This window comes from Meriones unguiculatus, chromosome 9 (genome assembly GCF_030254825.1).
Source record: "Meriones unguiculatus strain TT.TT164.6M chromosome 9, Bangor_MerUng_6.1, whole genome shotgun sequence".
NCBI lineage: Eukaryota > Metazoa > Chordata > Mammalia > Rodentia > Muridae > Meriones > Meriones unguiculatus.
Genome location: NC_083357.1, coordinates 59,744,325 through 59,766,904, shown reverse-complemented (window position 1 = coordinate 59,766,904; position 22,580 = coordinate 59,744,325). Strand labels below are relative to the sequence as shown.

General features: G+C 45.7%; 1 protein-coding gene and 1 long non-coding RNA gene across 5 annotated transcripts in view; one reads left to right on the top strand and one right to left on the bottom strand.

Annotated features, from left to right (window-relative positions):
* Window positions 1–943: 943 nt before the first annotated feature.
* Window positions 944–21,562, bottom strand: LOC132656485 (uncharacterized). 4 transcript variants are annotated; one of them, XR_009594230.1, is made up of 6 exons: window positions 21,338–21,562; window positions 16,385–16,542; window positions 8,521–8,625; window positions 3,868–3,974; window positions 2,851–3,015; window positions 944–1,933 (listed from the first exon to the last, which is right to left on the bottom strand). It is a non-coding gene; the product is annotated as an uncharacterized LOC132656485 (long non-coding RNA). The 4 variants fall into 4 exon arrangements; XR_009594229.1 differs by lacking the exon at window positions 16,385–16,542 and adding an exon at window positions 5,412–5,450 and having other exon boundaries at window positions 21,338–21,559; XR_009594228.1 differs by lacking the exon at window positions 16,385–16,542 and having other exon boundaries at window positions 21,338–21,556.
* The window catches only part of LOC110566519 (guanylate cyclase soluble subunit beta-2-like), a 41,718-nt gene continuing 35,557 nt past the window's right edge, over window positions 16,420–22,580 (top strand). Inside the window, exon 1 of the mRNA XM_060391285.1 lies at window positions 16,420–16,501. Within this exon, the coding sequence (XP_060247268.1) occupies window positions 16,435–16,501 (67 nt within the window). The 5' untranslated portion in view covers window positions 16,420–16,434. The remainder of the gene's footprint in view (window positions 16,502–22,580) is intronic.

Below are 22,580 nucleotides of genomic sequence, written 5' to 3'. Positions count from 1 at the left end.
ATCTTCTACAGGTACAGAGAGGAAAGCAGTGGAGGGGAGCGAGCAGCTGGCAGGGCAGGGCAGGGCCATCTAGGGAACTTGCTTGACAATGGAGACACTGTCTATATGGGGGTATGAGTTACGCTGGCATATACATTTGCCAGAAGTCGTGGGGACTGTTCGCCTCAGGGCAACAAAGGCAGCTAAAAAAAAAGAAACAAACAAAAAACAAAACAAAAAAAAACCTGTCCCTCAAAACAGTGGTCCCAGATTATACAGGAAAGCCCATGATGTCATGGGAAAGGACGGGGTCTTTCCATGCAGTAACAAGTCCTCCCTGGCTGCTTGTGCAACTGAAAAACATATGAAGTGTCAGCTAATCTTCCAGACAGCTTGGAAAGCCGGGGACGGCTTTCTTCATGCACGCACGGTCTGTGTCTTTTCAAATGTTTACAGAGTATTTACAAAGAGTACTCCTTTGGGTGGCAGTTGTAATTAGGGAAACTGGCAGAGAAAATTAACACATACCATAAAAGAGGGATAATTAGTCCTCTGCCATATACAATATTATTATCAAATGGTGTTCACCCTGGAATCCAATTGGTTTGTACACACCGGCCTCACAGGGAAGCTCCTCCCTTCTGCATTACTCCGGGCGTAAAGCTGCCACGTTCCTAGGATGATGGGACATATGGTACTTAACATCAGAATGAAAATGAGCTTGTGCTTTTTGTCTGAGATGCTAAAATTTATTAGAAAATCAGAAAGCCTAATTTCCACCAAGTTCCTGAGACCCACCATCTGCTTCATGAAAAAGAAAGAGGGATTTGAAAAAACAAAACAAAAAAAAAAAAAAACAAAAAAACATTTACTTATTGTGAAGTGTGAGCTTTTTTTTTTTTTAATGTGTTTGAGAAGCAGGATGGGGGCTGAGGGCTCTGAGGGGGAATCAGAGCAAGTACACTTGGCAGGGCCGAAAGAGCTGTCAGCTGAACGTGGTGGGGAGGGCTTGGGAACCATAATTATGGAAATCATCTATTCTGGAGACTTTTTCTCATGACCACACGTCCTCTCCACACGGAATCAGCGCAGAGTCTTCCAGCTTTTGCAAATGTGCAAAATCACTGTTTCGGAGCGAAGAGGGGGCTTCACTCAGTCCTGGTGTCTCTGAGGCTCTGGCCTCTCCATAGAGGAGATGGAGTGAGTGAAGGTAGGGGAACGAGGCACTGGAAGAGTCAATGCTGGAGATGTCAGGAAAGTTTTCTCAGGATTGCTGCAGCTGGTGGGAGAGGGCTCTCAAGGGGAGAATGTGAGGGGTACCTTTTGCCAAGCTGGAGCTTCTGAGACAGATGGGGTGCCTTCAGCTACTGTCTGTCTGGGAACTGATTTCAGTCAACCATCTCAGCCTTCTTGGTCACGTTCAGGAGATGCTGTCTTAACTTTAGTATCTGCCTTGGCCCTCTGTGCTGTGAACCCCGGAGGGCCTAGCTCACCCTCTCCCTTCAGTTTTTTACATTTATTCATTTGTCATCTTCCCTTCGCACCACAGCTGCCAGAACAGCCTCAGGCGATAACTCATGGGTTCTGGTTTGCAGCTAGGTTTCTCATCTGGGACCCCAAGCAATACTCAGGGAGCAGACTTCAGGCAGCAGCTTACCTGGGCCTTCGACATAGCAGTGATTCGGTGGGAGAATAAAGTTTTCAGGCCCCAGTGGGCTCCACATGATAGCATTACAGGGTCAAGTGCTGGTCGAGGCAGGCATTTCTTGGATGTCATCCAAAGCGGTTTAATTAGAGGCCTCCCAGGAGACAGTCTCCTGTAAGAGACAGGCTTCCTGAGGGCTGTAGGGATATTCTTGAGGCCAAGTTCAGGCTTCTGGGAATGTGCTCATGACCTGGCTTCCAGAAACAGCCCTCCTTCGTGCACTCAGTCCTCAAACATGCCTCTAACATGCTGTGTGAAAAAGGGCTTTGTCAAACAGCAGGCAGGCAGTTTCTCAGAAAGAACCAGGCATGCCTCTGATCCCAGCACTCTGGAGGCAGAGACAGGGGGATCTCTGTGAGTTCAAGTCTAGCCTGGTCTACACAGTGAGTACCAGGACATGAATATCTTGTCTCAAAGAAAAGAAAAAGAAAGGAGAGATATATATATAGAGAGAGAGAGAGAAAGAGAGAGAGAGAGAGAGAGAGAGAGAGAGAGAGAGAGAGAGAGCAGAGACCCTCTGCAAAGAAAAGGGAATGCACAGAGAATCAGGAAGAGCCCCCATTGCCCTAAGGTCTGGCAGGACTGGGGCACTCTTTTCCCTCAAGACTCCCAACCTGCCCTCCCCCACAGGTGGCAAGGTGTTATGGCCAGCCTCCTGGAGCTCTGCTGCCTAGAATACAGCTTCTGCGGTGTTGACACCTCAGGGGCACCCTTCAGGCTTCACACCCAATGCCTGAGAGAGCTTAGCATTGGGAATCTGCACCTCTGGGGTGCCAGGTGGCAGGTCCGGCTAGCTCCCAGCAGGGACAGCCCAGCCTTACACTCCCTGGCCAGGGTTAGTTCCCAGCTTCACTGCAGAATACCTCAACTACTGCAAGCCAGATCCCAGAGACTCCGCAAGACACTTTGGGTGCAGCTCCTGCCTGGAGACAAATCGCTGGACGCCATGGTAAGCAGCTGCCAGTGGCCTCTCCATTCTGCCGAGACAGAGCCTCCCTGACCCCAGCTCTAGCTAACCTTATTCAAGGTATTGACAAAAATAATTCCCAAAGCAATACAACTCCAGATATTTTTTAAAGTCTAGATGTTGGAAAATCTTATTAGAGTTTCAAGTGAATATCGAATTAAAAGTCAGGCAAGATTTATGAATCGTAAACATTATTTACCTTCCCAAGTCCATTACTTTTCAAGGTCAGGCTGACAACTTGGCTTTTTTTTTTTTTTCTTCCACTCTGTGCATCATTTTGCATGTTTGTGTCCAACTATCCTGGATATCTTGTTCTAACTAAAAATGTCAATTTGGAGCTGTAATTCTTCCTTCTAGAAGAATCCTAAAGTGAGTAGAAATGAGAGAAATGGGAAATTACCATTTGATCACACAGAAGTAGCTGCCATAACAGGCTCTGCCAGGAGTTCGTAGGAGGAAGGGCAGACTTTTCAGCAGAAACGGGACTTTTGCATGGCCTCAAATTACCTTTAGCAAATATTCAGTAAATACTGAGGAGAGCATGGTCGGCTGAAGGCAGGGAATCCCAGCAGACGGGGCTTTAGCACAGTGCTCAATGTGAAGCTTATCCGCTATGCTGCACTGTCACAGAGCCGGCCAGTGGAAGGCGGTGCGGAGACAGGACAAGTACATGCAAGGTGGGAGCAAAGCGAACACACCCCAAACAAACACATAAACAAACGAACAAAGGAGGGAAGGCCGGCCGGCTTTCAACGCCCTGCGTTAGCTAACCATGAAGGAGGAACTCCTTAATGCTGAGATGCCTCAGTTAAGTATGATGTCAACAGATGACTCTGGTTGGGGGACCCCCCCACGGCCACTGGCATCCTCACGGTCCTTCTGAAAGTTTAACATCCTGCGACTCGTTTAGAGCATAACAAGACACGGACATGTGTGTATATTTGTGTGCGGCACGTAATGTATCTCAGGGAAATCAAGAGTTGATGGGTTGTTATTGGGGACAGCAGAGTGTAAATGGGAATGCGCTCTCCGGAATGAGCCACTGCCCCGCTGCTAACAGGGCTTTAAAGTTTCTCCTCTTACAGTTTTATTCTTAAGTGTAATTTTCTGGTTTTTATTGAAAACCTTTTAAAAACACTCCTCTATTAGGCCAAGAAATAAGGGCATGAGAGCCAGGAAGTTTTGTGTCCCAGCACCTCATAAAGAAGGTCTGTACCTCTAATAGGAGCACTCAGAGGGCAGGCAGAAAGGTCAGAAGTTCAAGGTCAACCTCCAATACATAGTAAGTTCAAGGCCAGTCTGAAATACTACGTGAAATTCTGCCTGAAAAAGACAAACAACAAATAAAATGACTTTTATTGAAAATTCATACAATATATTCTGATCATGGTTTCTCTTCCCTCATCCCTTTCTAGATCCTTCTTATCACCTTACCCATCCAACTCCATATCTTCTTTCTTTCTCTCTTTAGAAAACAAACAGGCAAATAAACAAACCAAACAGAATTTTAAAAAAGAAAAAGAAAAGCACAAGAAACACACACACACACACACACACAAAACAAAACCCCAAAACAAAAGACAAGGAAGATTAAAAACGCCCAAATAAAGTATTATGGGACAAGAAAAAAAAATCGACAAAAAGAACTCAACGGTGAGTTCTTTTTGTCTTAGCCATCGTCTGCTGGACATGGCCTGCCCTTATATTGTGGCTAAGGTTCCCAGTGATACTGCATTGGGAAAAACTAAGTTTTCCTTTGCAAGTTGTTGTTGATTAGAGATACTTTCTTGGTTAGGGACAGGAACTTGTGTTTACATCCCCCTCTCAACCCCGGGACAAAAAAAAAATAATATATTTTTATAAAGAGAGAATTCTTGAATAAAATTGTCATATCTCGTATTGCTTATTCCAAACATGAAACCCAGCCAACATTTTTGTTTGTTCGTCTGTTTGTTTGAGACAGGATCTCTTGTAGACCAGGCTGGCTTTGAACTCACCATGTAGCAGAGGATAACTTTGAACTTTTGATCCTCCTGCCTCCACTTTCCAAGCACTGAGACTGTAGATGTGCACCACCATGCTTGCTTCATGCAGTAGTATGGCTTGAACCCAGGGCTTTGTGCCTGTCAGGCAAGTGCTTTACCAACTGAGCTTCATTCCCAGCCCCCTTGGCCAATATTTTACATTTCTTCTCATCATAATGCTATTTGTATTGATTTGGTTCTACATGTGAGTAGAAGAAATGGCTATTGGTTCAGTATCGATGTATATCCAGAAAAATCATTTTGATATTTCACTAAGAAGCTGCTGGTTTTGCAGAAGCAGATACGACCGATACACTAGACCTCACTTTAAATTTAAAAGGTGCATTACTTACATATGAGACAGAACCTCGTGTAGCCCAGGCTTGCCTTGCACTCAGTATGTACCCATGTGCCTCCTCCTTCTACCTCAGAGTGCTGGGAGGATACGGATGGACCGTCATGCCCAGTTTCTGTGGGGTTGCAGATCAAACCCACAGCTCTGATGCATGGGAGGCAAGCACTCTGCCGACGGCGACGGCTACGTTCCCAGCCTTTGGTGCAGACTCTCTGGGAGGCATGGCTCTCGGTACTAACAGTCCTCACGTCCTGCTAGCATTTCCTTTAGCTACACACACACACACACACACACACACACACACACACACACACACGGCACCCACACTTATGCTGGTGCATAAATAAAAGCAGGAGAACCAGGGATCCAAATCATCCTTACCTTCACAGAGTTTGAGTCCAGCCTGGGTTACAGGAGACTCTGTCTCGAAAACCCAAAACAAGAATGAAAAAAGCTCTGTGAAAATCCAGACATACAATCAACCTCCAGACACTGATAAACAAAAAGATCCTCACTTTAGGAAGAAACCTTCTGGAACTCAGTTCATTGGTGCTTTCAAACAGAATCTGGCCCTGAGGTAGGAGCCCAGGACCTGAGGAAGGCAGGGTGACCTGAGTAGGGCATGCATGGACACCAATGAGAGACGCTTGGACCAGATGAGTGGCACACGCCTGTAATCCCAGCATTTGGGAGGCAGAGGCAGGTGGACCTCTGTGAGCTCCAGGCCGGCCCGGTCTACAAAATGAGTCCAGAATAGCCAAGGCTACACAGAGAAACCTTGTCTTGAAAAAACCAGAGAGAGAGAGAGAGAGAATGGAAGAGAGAGGTGCTAAGATGTTTAGAGGCCTTTCCGCTGGTTCTGTTGGAGCAAAGAAGAGAACAGACAACAAGGGAACCTGCTGGAAAGTTCTCCTGGCGTGTTTCCCTGTGTGAGAAGATGGAATCAGGGTTACCCTCTCAGCATTATTTTTTCCCTTTTCTCTCTCTTCCTCTTTCTTCTCCTCTCCCTCCTCCACCTTTTCTCTTTCTTTATAATAGTGAGAGAACACAGGTTCTGCACAGACCAGGTAAGAGCTCAACCACTGAGCCACACCCCAGCCCATCTTTCTCAATCTGTACTGTTGGTTCCTTTTATTTTCCCCCAAGCACATACCCAGAACCAGAATCATTTTTATAAAGAAAACAATGTGGTGGGAGAGATGGCACACACCTGTAATCCCAGCACTTGGGGAGGCAGAGGCAGGTGGATCTCTGTGAGTTCTAGGCCAGCCTGGTCTACAGAGTGAGTCCAGGACAGCCAAGACTACACAGAGAAACCCTGTCTCAAACAAACAAACAAACAAACAAACAAACACAAAACAGACAGAATAACCAAAGAAAACAATGTGTCCTTTCACTCCTTTTCTGAACCTGACATGAAGTGTGTGCCCTCAGCCCCCCTATTTAAGGCAGAATCCCAAGGAGCAGGAAGCACCCTGAGGGGCGGTGCAATTGGAACTCCAGCTCGCAGGATCCCTGTAGGCACAGCACCAGCCACAGGCTTTCTTTCCCTCCACCAGGAAAGGGTGACGACAGCCACTCAGAGCATAAAGAACACCAGAAAAAAACACAGTTGGCTCCCGAGGGCCATGCTTGCAAAGACACCCACATGAAGGAGGATGAAGGAGGGGTAGGTCCTGGGTGGCATGTGTCACTCTCCAAATTCTCCCTCCTGTTGTGTTCTAGTACGGATTCATCAACACCTGCCTACAGTCTCTTGTGACGGAGAAATTTGGTGAAGAGACGTGGGAAAAACTGAGGTAAGCACATCCAAAGCAAGGTGAAGTTTCCCTGTCAGCTTCCAGGTGGTTTTTGTTGTCTGTTCTTGTTTTCCAGTGTTTTGAATAGTTGCAGTATTTTACTGGCTTCTTGGTTGAGACAGCTGGATGGGTAACTATACTACTTTAATTCTCAGTGAGGTTTAGTGTCTAAAAAGTCAACTATAAATGCCTTAAACACACTATCCAGACACAGAAAAGACTCCTTAACCCATATCTGGGTTTTGTGTGTCCAATCTGGACATGGGTATGTACGTGGGTGCATGCGGGTTTGTGTACATGTAGAGGCCGTCACGTCACACCAGGTGTCTTCCTCAGTCACTCTCTGCTATCTTTTTTGAGACAGGGTCTCTCACTGAACGTGGAGGTCACTGATTTGCCTAGACTGGTGGCCAACAAGGTCTAGGAACCTGCCTGCTTCTGCCTCTGCTGGGGTTACACACACGTACCACCATGACCTACCTTTCTATTTCTAAAATGAGCCTTAAAACAGCCTCCCCCAAATGTAAATAAGAATTCACATGATTTTAGCATGCATTTCATGAATGAGCTTTCATTTGCCCTGTCTCTGTCTCCTTGTTTCTCTCCACCTCTCCCTCTCCTAATAGTAGGGATTAAACTTAGGGCTTTGGACCATTCTAGGTCCTTAGCACTGGCCTATATCCTTTCTTTTGTTGTTTATAATTACTGAGGAGAAAGCAGATCATGTGGGGGGAGGGAGAGCAGGGTAGAGGGAGAGAGGAGGAGGGCCAGAGACAGAGACAGAGACAGGGAGAAATGGAGAGACAGAAACAGGGAGACAGAGAAAGAAACACATACACACACATACAGAGAAAGACTGAGACTAGGAATTGAACTGTCTTGAATTGCCAGGCAAGCACGCTATCACTAAGCCATAGCCTCCCTCCTTACGTGTTCTTAGTTTTCCCTTCCTGACTCCATCCAGTAGTTTCTCTCTCTCTCTCTCTCTCTCTCTCTCTCTCTCTCTCTCTCTCTCTTTCTTTCTTTCTTTCCTTCTTCTGTCATTTACATCTCCAAATAGTCCCTCATTCAATTTCTGTAATCTTCCTGGCTCCACACTTTTCCAGTGTTACAGACTGAGGTCTAAAGTTCTCAGCTATCACGTAGAACTACAGAGAGAAATGCGTGCAAAAATGTGGATGATGATTGGCTTTCTCAGTTAATCAATAATGAGTAAATTAAGACAATTAAGCCAGGTGTGGTGGCGCTCGCCTGTAATCCCGGCACTTGGGGAAGCAGAGGCAGGTAGATCTCCGTGAATTCAAGGCCAGCCTGGTCTACAAATGAGTCCAGAATAGCCAAGGCTACACAGAGAAACACTGTCTGGGGGGGTGGGGTGGGGGAGTCAATTACAGGGGAGCTGTCAAAGACAGCTCTGTTTATTAAATATCCGAAAATTTTACATGATATAGCCAATCCTGGTTAAGATGCAGAAAATAGGAACTGTAAAGCAAATTGTTGCTTCCTTTCCCTGAGAAGGAAACCAGAGTCCCAGAAAGGTGCTTGCTGGAGGCTGTGCAGAAAACAGGTCCAACTAGTCAGCTACCTGCAGAAAGAAAGCTAAACTCATGATGGTAACACATCCTCTTCTAACCTGTGTCATGTCTCTGGGTGAAGGCGGAGGACATCTCCATGTATATGCGTTTACTGACCTCCATAGGTGTGGCTGGTGCTCCGAAAAACACTGCAGGGTTAACGAATCCGGTAATGACTCACCTAGATGATGTCACCATCAGCAGAGACCTTACCTTACAGACCTGCAAGGCAGAAAGCAGGGCGTCACAGGTCCGTGTCCCATGGGACACTAAGACTGTTTGTCCTGTCACAAAATGAACAGGCATCACTTAAAGCTCTATGTCCCCTAGCTCCCAGAATATCTATGCTTACTGGTGTTGCCCTGGGAGGAACATGAGAGACAGCAAACTCATGAAGACTGTGAGGTGAACACCACAGGAGGGTGAGGAACCTCTGTGAGGAGCAATAATTGGCATTCCCAGAAGTCACTGCATTTGGTAGTGAGTCTGTACAGCAGTGGGTCCAGGGCTACCATCACTGGAGGGTCAAAGGTCAGAAATATGAGTTACAGTCTACCTGATCACAGCACAGTATCCAACCATATGAGCCAGGTGTCTCATCATGAAAGAATGATCATTCCAAGAAGGGTCGTAGCAGGTGTTGAATGAGATGTGTAAGTCAGACACCCAGAAAGGTGCCCAGCCTGAAGCCAGCACTCAACAAACATTAGAAGCTGCCATAGAAGTGATGGTTTGCTGTCAGCTTATGTTCATGATGTGAGCCTTGGGATCGGAAAGTGGCGGGGATGGGGGAGGGGGCATGAAATGTGTGTTCATGCACCCTCTTTCCCTGGATCTCTGATCCTGGATAGGAGAAGAATAACACTCCTGTCTTCTGGGCTTGAGGAGAGGACTGAGGAGAGCAACACTTGCCGGAGGGTCTTGTGGGAGCCCAACTGTGTTCTCCCCTCCTCCAAAGCATAGGTGCTGCAGGAGGTGGCCACATTCAACATTGTCAGAAACCGTTCTGTAGGTCTGCTCACTGCGTCCCATGCAGTGACGTCCTCTCTCAGAGATCTGGCTTTCTCAGCTCAGCATGAGCTGATGAACTCCTCTCAGCCTGGTCTCCCCTGGCTCAGCGTGGGCCACCATAGCTAGTGAGAGGGAAAGACTGAGTTTTGGCCCAACACTGTGTACCATCTCATTTCCTTTTCAAGACTCAGTCATTCCTGCCTGGGAAAAAGGAAAAGACTTTTGGAAATTGTTGAAAACAACCAGTGATTTGCTTAAGTCCTCAGAAACAGATAAACAACAATATGTTTGGCTCTGCTTATGGGCTGGCAACAGAGACACACTCTCTCAGGCACGCCTTGCAACCTCTCTTTCATCACAAAGCTGCTGAGATTAACTGCATTGCCAGTGACTGGCACTCTCATTGGCTGAGCATCCCAAATTAAAAAAAAAATCCCACAGAAGCGGGTTTTCATCTACAAAGATACAATAAGGACTTTCTTTCTTTGGCTCCTCGGTGTGAACGCATGAGAAGGATCATGCCATTTCTTTGTGTCAGTTTTTCCCACTCCATCATTTGGGTGGACTCCAAACGATAAAGAACGTTAAAAGAGAAGCATGGGGTAATTAGTTGATCGGCTACTTGACTGTGTTAAAAAAATGCATAGGGAATGACTGAGGCATACTTTTGGGTGTATCTGTGAGGGTGCTTTCAGAAAGGATTACTGGAGATCAACCCCACCCTGAACAGGAGTGGTTGTTGTTCTCTGGGCTACAGGCAATGGCTGAACAAAAATGGAGGAAAGAGCATGTGGATGAAACATCTTCCATCTCCTGATTCTCTGCAGTGAGCAAGCTCCCACTTGCATGCCGTCTCCACTATGGTGGACTGCCGTCTCTCAAACTACGATCAAGAATAAGCTACGTTTTGCTGGGCATCTGGTCACGGCAATGAGAAAAGCTACCAGAACAGGGCACAAGCCTGCAGGGGGATTAAAGAAAAACCACCAGGAACAGAGGACCAAACAGGACAATCCTCAGGGTCCATGTCACTAGGTTTTAGCTCTTTCGTTTTACCATGTCTGCTTAGTGGAGATTTGAGAATGTGCTCACGCGGTCAGCACTAACTAGACATTTATGTGACTGCACTGGAAAAGCCAAGAATAAGATCTATTCAATAAGCCTAGCTAGGTATGAAACGAGATTCATTTAGGGAATACTATTAAAAAAAAAAAAAAAAAAAAAACAACTCCGTAGTACAGAAAACTCAGCTTATAAACACAAACTGAAACTAAGCCAAGATTATTTGCTGCGCCAAAGGATCTGCTTTGGGCTATGTTTAAACAACAAATTCCCTAGTGCTTTTAAGGCAGAATTTTTGCTGAAAGGGAAAAAAAAGCCATCAATTCCCATACAAAATTTAAGAAGAAATGATTAGGCAGAGTGACTATGCCTCCAGACGTTATGGCATAGATTTTATTCTATATGAAATAACCAGAAACAGATGTGTGTCCTCCTCTGCTCGCCTTGCTGATTTCCTTCTCATAGAGTCTAGATTTATGGGTTTCTAATTCCGAGCCACCCTTTTGTAACCTCTCGGCTTAAACTTCAACAGAGGAGGCAGCTGATGGGCTGGGAAGAGTACGGCCTTCCGCCCGCGCTGCTTCTCCACACGGTGCCCAGGTCATTCACTGGCTGTTTGAGTAAAACGCCACTTTCTCCACCTAGCAGGTGCTTGCTCATCACTACTCTGGGGGAGGGTGCTGATGAGAAGACGCAGGGACTGAGTTGGGGAACGGGGTCTAGTGTGAGGAGCAGAGAGAACGAGTAAATAAACACTTTCTGATTGTTCAAAGAGCTGCGCAAGCGCAGAGAATCTGAAGGAGGGCAAGGAAGGATGCATATTTCCCTGTAGTGGCAGAAACAGTCTCTACATAATATATGGACTAGAAGGAAGGAGTCGGCCCTGGGTCAGGGAAGTGTGTTGCTTCAGGAAGAGGGTACATCAAGAGCAAAGGGCCAGGGGCAAGCTGAACTTGGTGGGAAACAACCAGCGTGACTGGGGTGTCATAGTGTGACAGCTGTAGCAGGTGACAGTAGAGATGTTTTTAGGGAGCAGAGTGGGTGAGTTTTGCAACCTGACTGGTACTTCTATCATGGAGTCAGTTGTGCTAAGATCTCAGGGCCTACTTAAGGCCTGGGGCCTCATTACAGCTCTCTTTTTTCGTCCACTTAGGAATACCTAGGGGCCTAGTAGATGAGGCAGTTAACATCTTTTGGCCCTTCATGATTTTGCTTGCCAAGACCAGCCATCTACTCTGAGCTACAGGTTAACTGGGCTAGTTCATGAGTCTAGGGGACCCCAGGAGCTAAGAAATAGAAGACTCTCTGCCCCTTTCTACACACATTTCTGTCTCTCCCTCCATGCCCCTTAATTTCTTTGTCTTCAAACTTTTCTACATTCTCTTTAGACAGTGGTTTTCAACCTTCTTAATGTGTGACCCTCTAATATAGCTCTTCATGTTGTGGTGACCCCCCCCAACCACAAAATTACTATATTTCATTTCCTACTGTTATGAATCATAATGTTAATATTTCTGTTTTCTAATGTTCTTAGGCAAACCCTGTGAAAGGGTCATTCATCCCCAGAAGGGGTCAGGACCCACAGGTTGAGAAACGCTGCTTTAGTCCCAAGAGGTCACCATTATCTGACTGTTTCAGTCTTCCTGTATCCATGTTTCCAGCGCCTTAGACAAAGCCTTGATGGGTCAGTCTTGGTTAGGAGTCATACCTGTCCACAGACAGTCCTGGCAGGGTAGGAGCCTAAGAAGAAGAGATAGATAGGCACAGCCTCAGAACTGGCAGATGTTTCCTACAATAGAGACAAATGCTCAGAGATGTGGTGAGTGGTTTGGGGTTCAGGTGCACTAGAATGGAAGATGATCAAATGGACAGTAGGTGGACAGATGACTTTGGAGCTCAAGCTCATCAATTTGGGAAAGAGATGAATGGAACTATAGGACTTCTTTCTATATCCAAGAGTATTAAGCAGAGGTCCATGGATATACCAGAGAGGGCTTCAGAGCTTTCTAAAGTATCATATACATGGGGATTGATGTATTTCTGGGGGAAATGTACAGAGTATTCATCAGAATCTCAAGAGCTCTGAGACTTAAGTGCTTCCATAAGCCCTGCCTGTGCATCCTGGAGTGTGCCCTGCTAAACAGGAAGAAATCAAGCACCCCAACATCTGATACAACATCCTTTCAAACACAGATGATCCTCAACCTACTGTCAATACAAAAACACAGCTCTTGACCTGAAAGATATTAAGAATTAAGCTCATTCCAAAGTCAAGCATGAGTGACCATAACCGAGTGTACTAAGAATTTCGTTAGGTTTTTATAGTTGCAAAACAAAAGAAACTTGTAACTCAAGGCCCTTTTCAAACACATTGGCAGAAACAGCAAGTAGGCAGGCTTGAGCCAAGTAACATTTCTTCTTATAAAGATGCTGTATTCTGCAGAGAGATGCATGTAATAATTTCACCTTCCTGTGAAAGAGGCCTTGTGTTAGCACTGCCCTACTTTAGACCAAGCAAGTGTTCTGAGCACATTTAAGCTGGACTTGGCTAATCTGTGGTAATCAGTTGGTTGGGTATATCACATATTTTTTTGGGGGGGTGGATTTCATGATATCTTTCCATTTACAGCGGGTTTATTGGGATTTTTCCCCAACAAAGGTCAAGAAATGTCTCGTCTTATTTAGCTTTAACAGTTAACCGGACACAGCCTAGAGTCATTTGAGAAGAGAGTCACAACTAAAGGACCGGTCAGATCAGACTGGCTTGTGGGAGTGTCAGTGGGGGATTACCTTGATTATCTTGATATAAGAGGTCCAGCCCACTGCTGGCAGCATCATCCCCTATACAAGCTATATGAAAAAGTTAGCTTAGCTTGAGCCTGTGACTGAGCCAGTGTGCAGTATTCCTGCCTCCATCTTCCTGCTTGAATTCCTGCCCTGACTCAATGATGAACTATATGACCTGTAAATTGAGCCTTTTCTTTCCCTAAGTTGCTTTTGGTCATGGTATCTGTTAGAACATCAGAATGCAACTAGAACACACACACACACACACACACACACACACAAGATTTGAGCCTTGACAGCAAAATAACTCCTATTCCCTCCCTTTTTGAGGGGTCTTCATCCCATCAACTCTTACCCTTTTCTTTTGGCTCTTTCTCCACAGTCCTCTAGTTTTCTACAAATGAAGTCTAGTGAGAGTAGCTGCACAAAGCTGCTGTTCTCTCTTGACTTGTTCTGGGAGTGGGGTTTTCCTTCCTCCTTCCTGGCTAGGAAGCTGCCTCGAACCACAGGCCAATAGAAGGGCTTTGACATCAGTGTGGCCAGAGCATTTTGGCCGGGGAACTGAGCTTCCAAAAACATTATATCAAAACATCTGAGGGTGTAAGAAAATTTAAAAGCTTAGCTCATTTTATAATAGTGTATGTAAGGTAGAATTACCACACACACACACACACACACACACACACACACACACACACAGAACCATCAAGTGGAAGGCTTGAAAGATAGTTCTGTTTAGTTAAACCACATTGGGGGTGAACTAAGCAGAAAGAGAAAAGGGCATTTTGAGGTCCAAAGCTTACTTACCCAGAGAACCTCCCTTAAAAAGAATATAAAAGAAGCTGGTACAGAACGACAAAAGTTCAAGGTCTGTGGGAACCACAGATGGAGTTCAAGACAACCCAGTGGAACCTTGCCTCAACCTAAAAACAACAAGAGGTGGAGGTGCTGAGCCCAGTGGTGGAGCGCCAACCGAAATGAAGGTGACCTTAGGCTCGGTCCTCAGCAACAGGAAAGAAGAGGAGTGCTTGCCTTTCTTCTGTGCAATGGTCTTACAGCATCCACTGACTGTGAAATTTGAGTATTTTTAGTACGCTTCTATAGCAAGCTTTTGCTTCCTCCTTCTGCATTTGTTTTATGCAGAGATGCAAATGTTTGCATATGGCCAAAGACTTGAGCGTGTATAAGTGGAAACAAAATAAATACGAGGTGAATACGAAACTAATCTGCAATGTTTTAGCACATAGGTAAGCACAGAAAGAAAAACAGAAAACGAAAGTATAAACAGAAATGTAATCAAGGGAAGTACTTACTTATTAGGGTAAATAATAAAATTTAAGGCCTATGGCTAACAAAAATGTCTGGATAAGAGTTCTTTATTCTTATTCTAACTCAGTGGCTGACTGACTAGTCTTTGTCTTCTGTCACATGGGCTGCTGCAACAGAGAGGAGTAGTGACCATGACCTCAGGTAACAGCAGCCCTCCTCCCATCTTCCAGGAGGGAGTGTTGGCCTCCTCCATATTGTCACCATAGACCTCAGTAGTACCATTACGTACTTTTCCTGACCACGACCGGCATTTATTGATGGTGAAGGCTTTGTCTAATAGGGAGAAATCAATTCCATCATGTTTTTATTGCATTTTATTTTTACCAATAAGTTAGACAAACTTATGCACACCTGAAGTATCCTCAGCAGTCCCTTGATGAGCCGTGCTCCTTCCCTGATGGGGTCTCAGGGGAAGCTTCTGCGTCTTCTGTCTCCCCATCTCGCCTTTGGCAAGTCTTTGTTCAGGGTCATATGAGGGTTCGGGTTCATGTTGTGAGTGGTGCTTATGTGGGTGAAGTGGGGCCCCGCTTAGGGGGCTTAGAAGGTGGGCCAAACTAGAAGGTACTGCGGAAGGCTGTTTCTTCCTGTCCTGAAGGAAGTTTCTAAAGCAAACCAGACTCACTGTGAGTCTAAATCAGGACCCAAATGTGCTGATCTCACGAAGACCCCCCCCAATACTTTATCTGTGTTACTTTAAAAGTAACAGAAATTAAAACTGAAATATATTTTAGCTATTTTGTTACTGCAACTGAAAGAGTAACTCTGTATTAGTATAATCAGCCCGTTTTAGTGGTAACTATGTTGTCCAAATTAAAAAATTAGCAGGAACAGGGACACTGTTTTACACCCTGAATCTTACATTTTAGGTGCTACAAATTTCTTTAATGTTCAACTTAATGGAAAATGTTTGGCTTCTGTCCTTTGCATTCTATAATGCAAAGGGAATTTGGCTTTTTTTTTTTTTTTTCTTTTTGAGACACGATCTCTGGCTGCTAGATTAGGATCTTTCTGTTTCTCCCTATTAGTGCCCCCAAGTCCCAGGGTTACAGACACGTGTCACCCTAACTGGCTTTTTCATGATGGTTCTAAGGATCTGAACTCAGTTTCCCCATGCTTCCACAGAAAATACTTTACCCTCTGGGCCATCTCTATTTTCTTTAAAGCTCACAGATACTTGACAAGTGGTCAGCCATACAAAACCATACAAAGTACACCTGGGTCCACACTTTATGTTAAAGTTGATCTTTGCCCTCTTTTCTTCTGTTTTCCATTGGTCACTGAGGCCTGGCTAGCTCCCTGAAGGGTGTGGATATTCAAATAGTTGATATCTTTCATCATCCTATTGGAAGATTACATCTATCCACCCCATCAGCTCAAAGAATGCAGGAGTAGGAAAAGGTTTCCCAGAGTGCCCACCATGACCGGAGCACTTCTGTTTCCTCCTGGGCTACAGAGTCTGATCCTTGTTTTCCTTGAGGCGTTAACTTTGCACTCTCTTCTTTCCTCCTCCTCTCTCATCTTTTATTAGTTATGAAAGAATTTTGTGTGGTGTGATTTCACCGTGTCCACCCCCTCCCCCACCTCCTCTCAGATGCACTGTCTCTTCCTTACCCATCCTCTTTTAAAAACAAAAAGCCATCAAGTCTAGTTTGTGCCGCGCATATACTCTTGGATGTTTCCACCCGCTAGAGACGTGCAGACCTGTTGGGGCTATACCCTCTAAGTGAACTGACCCTTCTGCTCTTGGGTCAGTGGCTGTCCGGGGACTGAGCACCAGTAGCCGAGTGCTCACCTGCGCTTGATGCATCTTTCAGGGCTTCTGCAGAAGTGCAGGATGTCTTCATGACCTACACCGTTTATGATGACACCATCACCATTAAGCTCATCCAGGAAGCCTGCAAGGTTCTGGGTAAGTCCAAAAAGGCGGCGCGTTTGGGTTTCTTAAGGCTTCTAAAAGCGAAAGACCACAGCTGATTCTCCTCGCTCACAGTGGTTCTGCTACGAGGTTGCTGTAGACAGTGACATAGTCAGTATTGACTTTTGGCTCCTAAGGGAAATGCATAGCTCAGTTCATGAGTCTTTCCACAATCTCTGTGGTAATGTGTAATGTTGTTTATGTGGACTTCTGTTTAAACACACACATGCGCGCACACACACATGATTCATCTGATATTGCCTCGGCCATGAAGAGAACAAAACCTCTTGCTAAAAAACCAAGTTCAGCTCCCACATCTATGCCAGGGGCTCACAATTCCAGCTCTGGGGTCTTATGCCAGTGTCCACATTGGATCCACAACTCCAGCTCTGGAAGGCCTAACACTCTCTTCTAGTCTCTTCATGTAATGCATTCATGTGCAGATAGCCACACAAAGATACATATATATTTAACAAAACACTGAATTCACAACCAATTGCATTATAGCATACCCGAATAAAACTAATAAAACATAAGTTTTCTGAATTCAGCACATTCAGTTCGCTGACATTAGACAGTACTTTGACAGTGTACTTGAGGAACATTTTAATTAGAAGAAGGTAAGCTTGGACTATAGGGAGATTATGTGTTCCTGGGAGCTGAAATAAGCACATAACACATTCCTTGTTTATCTTACCTAGAAACTTGGGAAAAGGCAGGGTTTACTTGGCTTACACTCCCCAGTCCATCACTCAGGAAGGACAAGACAGAACTCAGGCAGTGTAGGAATCTGGAGGCAGGGACTGATGAAGAGACCACAGAGGAATGCTGTTTATTACCTCACTCCTCATGGCATGCTTAGCCTGCTCTCTTATACAATCCAGGATCATCTGCCCAGGGGTGACACCATCTACAGTTGCTGAAAAGCCCTACCATCAATCATCAATCAAGAAATGCCCCACAGATATGCCCACAGGCTGATTTAAAAGGGGCAAATCCTCAATTGATGGCCTCCCTTTCCAGTGACTCTAGCAAAAACCTAACCAGTACATGAATGTTGCAAAAATTTCATCACTCTTCTCAGGTCTGTCACTGACCTTGACAACTCTGTTCTGAATTTGGGGAACCTCTGTTTCAGCAGGCAGAACAACTAGCAAACAGTGGGGACCAACTGCATTGTAAACTGAGTGGCTTTAAACAATTTGCTCTGACATTGTAGGGGGGTAAGATTTTAAAAATTGAGTTGCTGGCAGGCCAGTGCTGTTCCTCTTTCAGCTTCTGGTGTTCCCCGGGTGTTTGCAGCCTGTGGCACCATAACTTCAGTATCTTCAGAGGACCACTTGTGTAGTCATCTCTGTGTCCTAATTTCCCTTTCTCATAAGGACACCACAATCATGTCAGACTTAGGATCACTCCTAAATGACTCTTGTTACCTTGAGTAAATCTGCCCCGTCTTATTTTTCAAATAAGGTTAACATTCACAGATTCCTTGTAGATGTGAATTTGCAGGGTGCTGTTTAACCTGGAAGATATCCCCGGCATGATCCTTCACAGTACCTGACAACCCAGAAAAGAGTCATCCCAAGTATTGGTTATGCATATCCTACCACTCTGAACTTCAGACTGGTTCCTGTGTAGCCCATTAGTGACCAAGCAGAAGGCGTGTTGGTTCCAGTCCAGTTTCACTGAGCCCTTAAGTGCCCAAAAAAGTAACTAGAATCTTAAAGAGTTAAGTGTACAGCAGTTACAGGTTAAAAGGAGCCCCAGAAACCACAGAAACATGCCCTGTAGGAGTCTCCAAAGACAGCTGGCCAAGGCTGATCCCAAGACTGATGCTTTCTCAGCACACGGTTGTGAAGGCCCAGTGTCTGCAGTGGGCCAGGCACCGACCTTGTTACTGTCTCTTTTGAATGTTAGCAAACAAAATATATCTGATTAAAAAGGTTGAGGCAGAAAGAATCAGTGTCAGCCAGAGGATGAAAAGGAGGGTTAAGAAACTGCTTTGGGCAGTCATTGCAGTCACGACTCACAGTTAGGGTTGCCTGCACTGGGTCTCCACGAGCCCTGGAACATGGATCAAGGAGGAACTCATGGGACCAATAAGGACTCACCTATTGGCTATTGAGAGAATTCTCAGGAAGAGGTCACAGGTGAAGCCCACTAGGAGGACAGTCCAACATCCTTGTGAAGGCCCTTGTGAAACTCAGTAGGTCACAAAACAAAACACAAAAAAGCATGAACATAAGAAAGGGACTAAGGAGAGGGGTTGACAAGGGTAGAAGACAGACATGAGAAGTGTTGGGGGTGGGGAGTTGACAATAACCAGTTTGCTGTATATCCATGAATAAACTTGTCAGAGAAGAACACTAGTAAAATTATTTTGAAAAAAAAAAACTCCCTTAAAATAAAGTTTATGAAAAAGCTTAGAGCAGACTTTGAATAAATATGAAGTGACCCTTAAAGATAAAACCCACTGACAACATTAACCCTGCGCCTAGGACTGACAGACAGAGGCTCCTCCCTTGACTTGCACACACAATTTGATTGGCACCTTGTCTCACGGTCATGGTCATCTCCTGAGCTTGTCCTTCTGGGGATGTGCATCAGGGAGAGGCTGAAATCCTCCATCAGGCCAGGAGAGGGAAGAAAGGGTATGGGCACATGTGTGAGGTAGAGTCCTCCCTGTTCCTGTCAACCCCCTGTCAGCAGCTCATCAGACTGTCAGAGACACAGGAGCTTCTGAAGCTCACCGGTCAAATCTGGGTCCCTATCTGGGTCTTATAAATAAAGTTTTATTGAAACACAGCCATGCCCATTTAGTACTATATATTGCCTATACTTCTTTTGTTAGAATTGAGTTGTCCCAATGGAATCCATGTGGATTGTAAAACTTAGAAATGTCCTGCAAGTACCTCTTGCAGAAAAAGTCCATCATTTCATAGTCTAGAGAATGGATCTCTGACAAATAGCTTGTTTATGAAGGTTAAAAAAAAAAGTCTGATTTTAGCCAAGAGCTGCTGTGGATTAAACTGTGTCCCGGCAAAATTCATATCTTGGAGTGTTGGCTGCCAGGGTGGTGGCGTGAGGAAAATAACTAGGTTTAGATGTAAACTGCTCCACTAAGAATTGACACCAGAGGCTCACCCTGTCTCTTCTTTCACACGAGGACAGAGCAGGAAAGCAGCCAATCATGAGCCAGAAACAGAGCCTCCACCAAAAAAAAAAAAAAACATCTGGGCAGGTCCTTGGGCTGCCTTCACAACAGTCAGAAAATAAAGTTCTGCGGTTAAAGGCATGTCTACAGCGTGTTGTTACAGGTGCCCTCAGAGATTAAAAACTAGCAAGGTTCTCGATCTTCAGAAGTTAAACCCTCTGGACTCTGCTCTCACCCTAGTGTATGGTTATAACGAAGTTGCAGAACGCTCGCCCTGCATGTTTGCTATTGATGCTATAGAACCACCTTTCAAGATGGCAGCAGCTTCAGCAGGGAGATGCCATCAAATACCCATCCTGGTCCTCTTCCCAGCCAACACGGTTAGAGGCAGCAACAAGTGTGTAGGCCCATGTATGGACACAACTATGCCCCCTCCTACCAAAGCCAGCCTTAACCACAATGATTTCTCTCTGACCCACTTCAACTACCAGAAAACTTTGTCTTCTTCTTATCTCTAGGAAATCTGTTAGCTCATGTTTTAACAGAAAGGTAAGCACGGCAGGTACGTTACACAAATAAAAAGTTGGGATCATGGAATCCCAGGGCTGGCATGGCCACCTGAGGCTACAATCCTGGTGCTGGGGATGGGGGTTGAGACAGTCTGATCCCAGGGACTTACTGACTAGCATGCCTGGCCTAACCGAAGAGGCTCAGGTTCAGTGAGAGACCTCTGGCCTTCACATGCAGGAGTGTATGCTCCTCCAAATACACACACACACCTTCCCCACATACTCTGTCTCCCTCCCCCTCCCCCTCTCCTTCCCCAGAACAAACAAAAGTGATTTGGAGTCATGACAATACAGCAAGCTTGAAGTCTTTCTGTATTTGGACAACTGCCATAAGTCAGAGACAGGCATTTTCATATTCAATAAAATACGTGGTCAGTTGAGACCGACTCTTTCCTTTGACAAAGAGAAAAGCGTGTTTCATCACTGCCAGTCAGTGTTGTGCCTTCCAAGTGGCCTCTAGGATGTCATCCCTCCCCCACGGAGCCATTACTGGGACTCTTCCACAACTCTCCCAACTACATAATTCTGTTTGCTAATTAGCATACTCAGGATGAGACCAGATGGCAGGTTGGGCATTGGAGAAGGAGCCACACTCGGTAAGAGTTAGTGCCTCCTTAGGGTGTATGTAGGTTATTAGTGACCTGAAGTAAAGACATGCAAAACAACCCCCCACCAGTCACTTGGCACAGCTGTGACTGTTTAGACATTGCCTGCTAAGAAACCCCGAGTAAAACGCACTTCAACAGTTAGCCATCAGCAAATGTCAACAGCCCTTCCCTGAACTTACTTCAAAATAAGAGTGCCAATGCAAAACCTAAGATTGAAAATGTGCAAAGCCGGAAGCCAGACATGCATCCCAGCCTGTACAGCTGCCAGAAGATGGAGACCTAAACTAGGGTCTCAGTATCCCAAGGCCATTGTAGAATCTCTTGGGCTGGAGGACACATTTACACTGACCTAGTGGGCATTTAGGAGTCAGACAGAGGAGGGCTGGCCTTCAGCTCTGTGTCTCCTAAGGATGAACCTGCTGTTGATTCCTCTTTGGTAAACTAGCAATGGCATCAGAGGTTATCCTCGAGAGGAAATCAAATGAAGCAAAGTGCGTACCTGGCGGAATGTTCCTTCCTCCCCTCCTCCAGCACCACCCAGTTGCCACTGCTCGGGCCCTGGTTAGGCTCACCGCTCTGCTTGGGAAGCACAGAGGAACAGACAGGCACGTAGCTTCCGGATTCTGCACAGGTGCTTCCTCCCTGCAGAGCTGTTCAGCCGGGCTACCTTCAGGTGCCTTTCAATGCCCAAATAAACTTACAGCCACAACTATAAACCAACCCTGCCTGCAGAACACATCTCAGAGTGTGTGGCTTTGTCTCTTTCTCCTGCTCACAAAACCCTTCCTCATGTTGCAGTCCAAGCCTGACCTACATGATATCATCCTAGGAGAGATATTCTTTAAAAAATGTTTTTTAATCCCACAAGAATTTCATGTGTGTGTTGTAATCATATCTGTCCCTATTCTTCCCCCAAACTCCTCTCAGATCTACTCTTTTCTCCCTCCCTATTCCTGAACTCATTTTTGGTTGTTTTGTTTTAAAAACAAGCCATTAAGTCCAATGCGTGCCACCCACCCATTCCTAGGTGTATGTCTGTCCCCCTGAGCGTGGTGGCCCTACCAGGAACCACGTGGCTAAAGAATACTGACTCCCCCACTCCCACAGACCATGAACTGTCCACAGCTCCTCAGTTATGGTGGGGGCTCATGAACCCCTTTCCCTCTCCATGCTAGAACATTGACGGGCTTGATCTCGTGCAGCTCAGCACAACTGCTGTGAGTTCAGGGTACAGCAGTTCTCTCACGCCCCAAAAGACACTGTTTTGTCCTCATCCTCCCCAAGCTCTGGTTCCCTCTTCCCAGATGGTCCTTAGCCTTGTGCATGGGAGGCATGACACAGATGTCTCATTTTGGGACTGAGAATTCTAATGACACTTATTCTCTGTGCTTTGGCCAGTTGTGAGTTTCTGCCTTGAGCGCTGTCCACTGCACAGAGAAACCAGAAGAGTAATTCCATGAATGGCTTTTCTCAGACAGCTGATGCTTCACACTGTGAACAAACGCTCTTATCATCTTGAATGGAGAACTCTGTGAGTTGTAGGGAAGGTCCCTGTCCTGTGGCTCCCTACATGCTTCTCTGGGTGACCCCTGGGGACAGTCATGAGGAATATAGCTCCTCCTCTCTCTATCTTGGATGATAAGATGTGGGCATGGGTTGTGAGAAATCCAGTCCCAAGTCTGCCATTTGTTGAGGAGATGAAGTCTAGGCAGCAGAGGCTTCACTGCAGCCCTAGCCCAGAC